The 9,967-nt window shown below is 49.5% G+C and overlaps 1 protein-coding gene across 1 annotated transcript; it reads left to right on the top strand.

Moving 5' to 3' along the window:
- Positions 1–1,656: 1,656 nt before the first annotated feature.
- On the top strand, positions 1,657–3,896 carry LOC123052416 (protein ENL). The gene has a single exon (XM_044475588.1). It carries the CDS (start codon positions 2,105–2,107, stop codon positions 3,563–3,565), a length of 1,461 nt encoding a protein of 486 aa, XP_044331523.1. The 5' UTR covers positions 1,657–2,104; the 3' UTR covers positions 3,566–3,896.
- The last annotated feature ends 6,071 nt before the right edge of the window (positions 3,897–9,967 follow it).

Raw genomic sequence — 9,967 nt, 5'->3', positions numbered from 1 at the left:
AACTTTGTATTAACTTTACTACAAAGTTGTACTAAGCTTAGAGCAACTTTAGCAGACCCCGCAAAGCGTGGACCTATAAACTCAGTTTACACTTCGGTCGTTGCCTTGGGTACGGGCCCAAAACCTCTGCGAAAGAACAAAAACCTCAAACAAAACTGTAAATTTAAAATTCAAGGCTTCACGGGACAAACATAACGAGTTCATAGTACTTGATCACCATACATACTTCATACATACAATAAATTTTACACAATAGCTAGGGGGGTAGGCGGCCACCGTACCCTACATGCCAAAATTGGCTCACCGGAGCCATCCGGGTGCATCGGCGACATTGCGATGGTGGACATCTTCAGTCGTCGTCACCGAAGACGAGGTCGATGTACATGTCGACCCGTGCCTTCTTCTAGTGGCGCCATGCGTCTTGGTTTTTGACGAACTCTTTCTCCTTCACAAGCCAATGCTTGAGGAGGACGTCGTCGAGGTTCGCAAGCGACCGCCAGCGCTGCTCCTCCTCCTCCCGCACGCTGCACGCCATGATTGCCCGCTCGAAGATTTCCGCCTCGGTCGGGAGAGGAAATCCTCCGGCCCGATGATGCCACCGCCCCGCAGCACTCGCTCCCGCATGCTGCGCGCCATGATTGCCCGCTCGAAGATTTCCGCCTCGGTCGGGAGAGGAAATCCTCCGGCCCGATGATGCCACCGCCCCGCAGCACTGGCTCCTCCTCGAGCTCCCACTTCACCACGCGGAGGGCCGGAAGATCCGCCACCTCCTTTTCACCGGCGTGCGAGGGCTCGCCCCCGGGGCGGAGGAGGAGCCCGCGCCGGAGTAGATCAGCCTGTGCCGACGGGCGTACTTCTCTGTCTCGCGGTGGAGGAGCGACTTCGGCAGCTAGAGGCCTTTGTTGGTGTACTTCCTTACCGCGCGCTTCCTCACACCGTTCGCTCGGACACAGCGCTGGCGCTCGGGGTCATCCCTCCCGCCGAAGCTCCACATTCCGCCCCACATGGTGGCGTTTAGCGGCGGGATTGGACTCACCGACGACGAGAAATAGAAAGGGGATTGGGGGAATCACGGCAGCGGAGGGATAGTGGTTCGACCCATATCGGCGCCGCGAACTCGTAGATATACCGCACGTGTGTTTTGTGTGTGTGTGTGGGGGGGGGTAGTTGCCGGCCGCCGTAAAAAGTTTTACGGGCCGAACGAGTATACGGGTTCTGTTCTGGCAAAAAAAGGGCCGAACCCGTATACTCGCCGGGATTTTACGAGTCTGCTAGAGTTGGTCTTAAGACATTTATTTTAGGAGGGAGGGAGTATATGTTTATGCGAAGAGATATTGTTGGAGATAGTTTTGGCGTTCGAATAGAATGTAACCTTCAAAACCCTCACACAAAAACTGGAGCTAGATGTGAGAACGGATTTTTGAAGTTTATTTTCGGGGTTCGATTACGGATGCGCTTACACCTATATTATAATACGCTTTAATGCATGTTAAGTTCTTAAGATCATATCATGCATAAGCGCACCCATTTTCTCAATATCAGCTGCATCAGAGAATGAGCAGAGTCTTCATAAACATGCTAAGATTTCCGTTTCCTACCTCCCCTTACTCCATGATGTGCGAATCTATGGCAACATGCCAAATCATGACCTGCGTCCGTTTCTCCGCAATTCAACCTGAGAGACTCTCATGGAAAGGAATGTACACGGCATCATGCTAGTGGTAGCGTGGATTCGCCAATGGAAGCGTCGATTCCCCTGGACACGAAATTCCTCCCCTTTTGCCCGCCGAAATTCCTCTCTTCATCGCGAAGTAATAACACCCATCTCCATCTCGAACTACCATGGAAGAACAAGAAAAAAACAGAAGATGCCATCTCGATCGATCGATCGATCTCAACTCTACCAAGTCATGGCAGCAGCCAGCAGCAGCGGCGAGGTAGGCCGGTGGCCATAAAGCGGGCGAAAGGAATTTAATCCGTGCGCCACCACCACGAGCTCGCAACTTTACTTGGCGCCAAAAGCAGAGAGGCTGGCTCGGGGGCAAAAGCTTTAAAGGGCGCGCCGCGGCATTGCCTCGCCTCCCTTTTCTCTTTTCTTCTTGCCATGGCCGTGGTGCAGGCGGCGTCGGTGCTCGGGAGCTTCCCGTTCAGGGCGGCCGTGGTCGCGCTCTGCGTGCTGCTGCTCCCGCTCCTCCCGTCGCCACGGGTGCCTGCGGCGGGGGAGGGGGACGGCGGCGGCGGCGGGGGCGGGGGCCAGGCGTTCTTGGCCAAGGTGTGGGAGCTGCTGCACCTGCTCTTCGTCGGGATCGCCGTGTCCTACGGGCTCTTCAGCCGGAGGAATGACGGTGGGGGGCGGGTCGAGAAGGATGCTGCCGCGGCGGCCGGGAAGGCGGACGCGAGGTACGTCTCGCGGATGTTCCAGGGCGACCTCGTGTTCGACGATGATGGCGACGACGGCGTGCCCGACAGCCCCGCTGGCGGCGGGGCGCGGTCCTGGAGCGCGCTGCACTATCCTGAGGAGCCTGTGGTCATGGTGGCGGCAGGCGGGGGCGGGCGGAGCCACACCGCGGCCCAGCAGGCGCCACTGTCGCTGCCCGTCCGGGCCCTGAGGCCGCAGGACTCCGGCGCGCCGGGACACGGCAACGGCGAGTCGCGTGCGCAGCCACGCGCCCATGACACCGTGCTCCCTTCGCCGATCCCGTGGCGGTCACGGTCCGGGAGGTTCGACGCGCCACCGACTCCGAGCAGCCCCGCACCGTCGCCGAAGAGGCTCTCGCCCGCGTCGTCCATGTCCGACGAGACACTGGCCAAGGCCAGCGAGGAGCACGCCACCGTCCCCAAGCGGAGGAGCACGTATAAGTCTTCCATTTCCTCCCTACCGCCCCCGCCGCCTCCGCCACCCCCGCCGTTCCTTGTCCACAGTTACCACCCTGCGGCCGACCGCCGGACCACTGCGGCGAAGAGCTTCAAGGAGGAGCTGCAGGATCACAGCACAAGAGGCAGAGGAGACCACGACCATTACTCGCAGCAGAGTTCGCAGAGCTTCAACAGTTCATCTACTTACACCAACTCCTCGCCGGCGACGCCAAGAAGCTCTTTCGATGGCTCCTCCTCGTCGCCGTCATCGCCGTCAGTCGGTAGATCAGTGAGAACAATCAGGCCAAGAGAAGGGATCCAACCCAAAATCCAAGAAGTGACCGACGAAGACGAAGCCGGCAATGCACCGGATAGCTCGCATGGATCAGAAGAGCCATATGGATACAGAGAGTACCAAGCCGTCCCAAGGTTCCAGTACGAGAGGAGGAGCAGCGACCCAATCCTGGGCATAGTGGCGGTCTCCTCGGACGAGACCGAGAGCAGCGACGACGACGAGGACGGCGTTGACGCCTACTCCACGAGGACGAACTCGCCGAGGGAGTCGCCGCCGACGCCGGAGGTGGACGAGAACGAGGTGGACAAGAAGGCGGAGGAGTTCATCGCAAGGTTCAGAGAGCAGATCAGGCTGCAGAGGATCGCGTCCATCAAGAAGTCTGCCGGACCCCGCGGCCTCAAGCACGGCAAGTAGCTCGCTCGGCTCGACTGGCTCGTCGCCGGTGTTCATCCGTCTCCGGCCGGCGATGGTTTTGCTAATTAAGCTTTTCGGTGAACTAGTAGCTAATGTTCAGAGATAACATACTACATCGCTATAGTATCAAGAACCACCTGTAAACATTCGTATAGGTGATGAATGGGAGTGTATTGTGTTCGTGTCATGAACTCATGATCATGACACGCTGGTGTTTTTTGGGGGGTCATCAAGAGGTCGATGATCCATCGGACCATCTCTAGGTTTATAATTAGGCTGAATTGGTTTGCCTAAGTGACTGCTGGAGTACCACTGTATCTTTCTTCTCCAACTGACCACCTGTAGTATTCTCCATTTGGTGAGTAGTTCAGTAAGTTCAGCTCACCTTTACAGCAGCATTCAGCTCAGCTTCAGATAGTGTGGAATCTGATCCTGCCACCTGCTCTTTATCTCGCCGAATGAATTCGGATCCCTCGTTTGGATGGGTGGTCCAAAATTATCCAGTTGTATTCACTGCGATCGGCCTGTAATTAATATTTTGTTGTTGTTGTTGTTGTTGTTGTTGTTGTTGTTGTTGTAATCGAACTACCATACCGAACGTACCCGATTCACTGATTCGCCACGGACACTGCGCACCAGATTCACCGAGATAGAAAAATGACTCATGTTCTACGTCTCCTCTTGCGAAAACATCCCATTTGGATAGATTTTACTCAATTTTAAACAAAAATATTTGGCAATTTTAAGTGAGATCATTTGGATTTCCCATTTTTACTTGCGGTATATGGATTATATGTGCTGTTAGTATGGCAGCTATAGTAGAAGTTTTTTTTTTGCGGTAATAGCTATAGTAGAAGTTGAGTAGCTTGTATTTGGTCGTTGGGACTTGGAAGCACGTTAAGGTTAGTGCGATGTTGACGCGTCACTGTCTAAGTGTGTATCTGTATTCGCCTGCATGCTTTGTCATCCTGGCATCATGCTGAAACTGCTCCATGGATAAGGTTTTATTCTGAACTTTGAAAAAACAACATCTGCAAGCCTTTCTTTAGCAGCATAATCCTACAGTCGATCAGGTATCATTGCTAAGTCATTGTACTATTATTATTTAGAAGCATCAGGGCGAAACATCTCGCAATGGCTAGAGCTGTGGTATTCTATTCCGGACGATTTAATGAGCTCATGTGCTCTCAAGAATTTGCAGGCAGAAAGTTGTGGCTGAGTGTCAGCATCATGTGCTTGCCATTTCCAAGATAAAGTGGCATGATTTCAGCGATGAAATAATTTATTAGCAGCCAATGCACAGAAATCGGATTAGTCGGACAACTATTTTAGGGCATCTTTGATGGCATATAATTCCAAAAACCTAGTCATAGTACAAACGTAGAACTGCAATGCATACCCACCTCATTCATTCCTACACGGTTGAAGTTGCACCGAATTTTGTTTGTTTGATTATTACATCATATAAGAAACAAAAAAACCAAGAGGCTGGAGGCAATAGAGTCTTTCCTAGGGAAAATACTGCGAAAGAATGATTCGAAAATACCCTATAAGATTCAATGCTAATGAAACAATCCACGTAAAGGAACACTTGTACTGTTCCTGCAGGAAAAAAACACTTGTAGGGACAATCATTCCTAATTTTTATGAAAACCGTTTAAATGAGAAAGACCCTTAGTGACTTTGAAATTCAAAATCGAGAGGATTCGGTTAGAGTATATGAGCTTTAGACCAAAAGCAATGGTACGTGACATGTGGCCTGTTTGTTACTCATGCAACGGGTTGATCATGCGGCCGGGCACCCATGCATAGGCAGCCAACCTTTGATGCAAAGACCAATTGCAACCGATCTTTGACGTCCCAATATAGCCGGCACGACAATTTGCTACAGACTGTCGACGTGTTTATTGTCGGATCGGTGGAGGATTCTGATGATGGATGAGGGCATATTTTCTCCGCCGAGTGTGGTCGGTTGGCCGGTTATGATGGCTCTGGCGGCGACCCTATTCCATACGTGCCCAATGGGCATTCGATTGGATGGGTAACAATCATTTTGGTTGTGTTGGGGCTCATGCCTGTCATTTCAAATGTCAAAGGCTACTACACCAAGACATGCGACTTCACCCGTCGCCTGTGACCAAATTCTAACAGGCCCCATGACACCCCTAATTGTAACAACAAAGTCAACTGAACTAATTTAGTTCATTTTTTCTCATTTTCACATCTTCAAAAGATGTTACTCCCTTCGTAAAGAAATATAACAATGTTTAGATGATTAAAGTAGTGATCTAAATGCTCTTATATTTCTTTACGGAGGAAGTAATTATTTATGAATCTGGTTCGACACTTTTACTTCTTGGAAAGGCTATGATAGATCCCTACACTTGTGGGTTATCAGTCGGTAAGCTTCTTCTCATCGAGGAGGAATGGAGTTCCCGGCAGCGTCAGCGCGGGCTAGAATCATCGTCCGTCACAAAATGCGGCAAGGGGAAACAAAGGCCTAGGCGGCGACGAGGCCGATGGCAACGACACCGGCAATAGCAGTGCTTCCGACGAGCACCGGAAAGGGAATCGTCGGTACTGTGGCAAGCCCAGAGATTGGGATAGGGAGCACCACAAGGCGCGGCACAACCGAGAGCAACAAGATGAGGTTGTGAACCTTGTCGAGGCTCAGGTGGACTCACCGGGACTCCTCTTGGTGACGATCAACAACATCAACCACTCGGAGCAAAACATTGCCATGGTAGCAGAATCTCTAGCTGTGGCATTGCGTGTCGAAATCAGAGGGTTGAAGGAAATATGCCCTAGAGGCAATAATAAAGTTGTTATTTATATTTCCTTATATCATGATAAATGATTATTATTCATGCTAGAATTGTATTAACCGGAAACTTACTACATGTGTGAATACATAGACAAATAGAGTGTCACTAGTATGCCTCTACTTGACTAGCTCGTTAATCAAAGATGGTTAAGTTTCCTAACCATGAACAAAGAGTTGTCATTTGATAAGCGAGATCACATCATTGGAGAATGATGTGATTGACTTGACCCATCCATTAGCTAAGCACAATGATCGTTACAGTTTCATTGATACTGCTTTCTTCATGACTTATACATGTTCCTCATATTATGAGATTATGCAACTCCCGAATACGGGAGGAACACTTTGTGTGCTATCAAACGTCACAACGTAACTGGGTGATTATAAAGATGCTCTACAGGTGTCTCCGATGGTGTTTGTTGAGTTGGCATAGATCAAGATTAAGATTTGTCACTCCGTGTATCGGATGTTGGAAATATGCCCTAGAGGCAATAATAAAATGGTTATTATTATATTTCCTTGTTCATGATAATTGTCTATTATTCATGCTATAGTTGTGTTATCCGGAAATCGTAATACATGTGTGAATACATAGACCACAACATGTCCCTAGTAAGCCTCCAGTTGACTAGCTCGTTGATCAATAGATGGTTAAGGTTTCCTGACCATGGACATTGGATGTCATTGATAACGGGATCACATCATTAGGAGAATGATGTGATCGACAAGACCCAATCCTAAGCATAGCACAAGATCGTGTAGTTCATCTGCTGAAGCTTTTCTAATGTCAAGTATCTTTTCCTTAGACCATGAGACTGTGCAACTCCTGGATACTGTAGGAATGCTTTGGGTGTGCCAAATGTCACAACGTAACTGGGTGGTTATAAAGGTGCACTACGGTTATCTCTGAAAGTGTCTGTTGGGTTGGCACGAATCAAGACTGGGATTTGTCGCTCCGTATGACGGAGGGGTATCTCTGGGCCCACTTGGTAATGCATCATCATAATGAGCTCAATGTGTCTAAGCAGTTAGTCATGGGATCATGCATTATGGAACGAGTAAAGTGACTTGCCGGTAACGAGATTGAACGAGGTATTGGGATACCGACGATCGAATCTCGGGCAAGTAACGTATCGATTGACAAAGGGAATTGTATACGGGATTGATTTAATCCTCGACATCGTGGTTCATCCGATGAGATCATCATGGAACATGTGGGAGCCAACATGGGTATCCAGATCCCGTTGTTGGTTATTGGCCAGAGAGATGTCTCGGTAATGTCTACATGGTTCCCGAACCCGTAGGGTCTACACACTTAAGGTTCGGTGACGCTAGAGTTGTTATGGGAATTAGTATGCGGTTACCGGATGTTGTTCGGAGTCCCGGATGATATCCCGAACATCACGAGGAGTTCCGGAATGGTCCGAAGGTGAAGATTTATATATGGGAAGTCATTATACGACCACCAGAAGTATTCAGGGTTTCCCAGTATTATTCCGAGACCACCGAAGGGGTTCCGGGGGGTCCAACGGGAGGGTCCACTTGCCCCAGAGGGCCCTATGGGCTGTATGTGGAAGGGAACCAGCCCCTAAGTGGGCTGGGCGCCATCTCCCCTAGGGGCCATGCGCCTAGGGTTGGGGGGGGGACCCTAAAGGGGGCGCCCCCCTTGGCTTGGGGGGCAAGCCCCCTCCCCTTGGCCGCCGCCCCCCTCTAGATCTCATCTAGAGGGGCTTCCCCCCTTCCCCCTCCACCCTATAAATATAGGGGAGGAGGGAGGGCAGTAGGACCTCATCCAAGGCGCAACCCTCCCCCTCTCCAACACCCCTCCTCCTCCGTTGAGCTTGGCAAAGCCCTGCTGGAGAACTGCGAGCTCCACCACCACGCCGTCATGCTGCCGGAGTTCTTCCCCAATTTCTCCTTCCCCCTTGATGGATCAAGAAGGAGGAGACGTCCCCGAGCTGTACGTGTGTTGAACGCGGAGGCGCCGTTGTTCGACGCTTAGATCGGAATCAACCGCGATCTGAATCGCTGCGAGTACGACTCCTTCATCCGCGTTCTTGTAACGCTTCCGTGTTGCGATCTTCAAGGGTATGAAGATACACTCCCCTCTCTCTCGTTTCTAGTCTCTCCATAGATTGATCTTGGTGATGCGTAGAAAATTTTAATTTCTGCAACGATCCCCAACAGTGGCATCATGAGCTAGGTCTATGCATAGTTTCTATGCACGAGTAGAACACAAGATGTTGTGGGCGTCGATTTTGTCAATTTAGTTGCCGTTACTAGTCTTATCTTGATTCGGCGGCATCGTGGGATGAAGCGGCCCGGACTGACCTTACACGTACGCTTACATGAGACTGGTTCCATCGACTGACATGCACTAGTTGCATAAGGTGGCTAGTGGGTGTTTGTCTCTCCCATTTTAGTCAGATCGGATTCGATGAAAAGGGTCCTTATGAAGGGTAAATAGAAATTGGCATATCACGTTGTGGTTTTGGTGTAGGTAAGAAACGTTCTTGCTAGAAACCTATAGCAGCCACGTAAAAACTTGCAACAACAATTAGAGGATGTCTAACTTGTTCTTGCAACATATGTCGTGTGATGTGATATGACCAAAAGGATGTGATGAATGATATATTTATGTATGAGATTGATCATGTTCTTGTCATAGGAATCACGACTTGCACGTCGATGAGTATGACAACCGGCAGGAGCCATAGGAGTTGTCTTAATTTATTATATGACATGCGTGTCAATGATAACGCCATGTAATTACTTTACTTTATTGCTAACCGTTAGCCATAGTAGTAGAAGTAACAGTTGGCGAGACAACTTCATGAAGACACGATGATGGAGATGATCATGGTGTCATGCCGGTGACGATGATGATCATGGCGCCTCGAAGATGGAGATCAAAAGGAGCAAAATGATATTGGCCATATCATGTACTATTTGATTGCATGTGATGTTTATCATGTTTATACATATTACTTGCTTAGAACGATGGTAGATTAAATAAGATGATCCCTCGCTAAAATTTCAAAAAAGTGTTCCCCCTAACTGTGCACCGTTGCGAAGGTTTGTTGTTTCAAAGCACCACGTGATGATCGGGTGTGATAGATTCTAACGTTCGAATACAACGGGTGTAAGCCAGATTTACACATGCAAAACACTTAGGTTGACTTGACGAGTCCAGAGTGTATAGACATGGCCTCGGAACACGAGAGACTGAAAGGTCGAACATGAGTCGTATAGTAGATACAATCAACATGGAGATGTTCACCGTTGATGACTAGTCCATCTCACGTTATGATCGGACACGGCCTAGTCGATTCGGATCATGTATCACTTAGATGACTAGAGGGATGTCTGTTTGGGTGGGAGTTCATTAAATAATTTGATTAGATGAACTTAATTATCATGAACTTAGTCTAAATATCTTTACAATATGTCTTGTAGATCAAATGGCCCACGCTAATGTTGCCCTCAACTTCAACGCGTTCCTAGAGAAAACCAAGCTGAAAGACAATGTTAGCAACTATACGGACTGGGTCCGTAACTTGAGGATCATCCCCATAGCT

Source organism: Triticum aestivum, chromosome 1A, assembly GCF_018294505.1.
Source record: "Triticum aestivum cultivar Chinese Spring chromosome 1A, IWGSC CS RefSeq v2.1, whole genome shotgun sequence".
NCBI lineage: Eukaryota > Viridiplantae > Streptophyta > Magnoliopsida > Poales > Poaceae > Triticum > Triticum aestivum.
This window is presented reverse-complemented; position numbering and strand designations above follow the sequence as displayed.

What these genes read in the sequence shown, in the direction of transcription:
- LOC123052416 (XM_044475588.1), top strand. Translation starts at nt 2,105, where the DNA reads ATGGCCGTGGTGCAGGCGGCGTCGGTGCTCGGGAGCTTCCCGTTCAGG.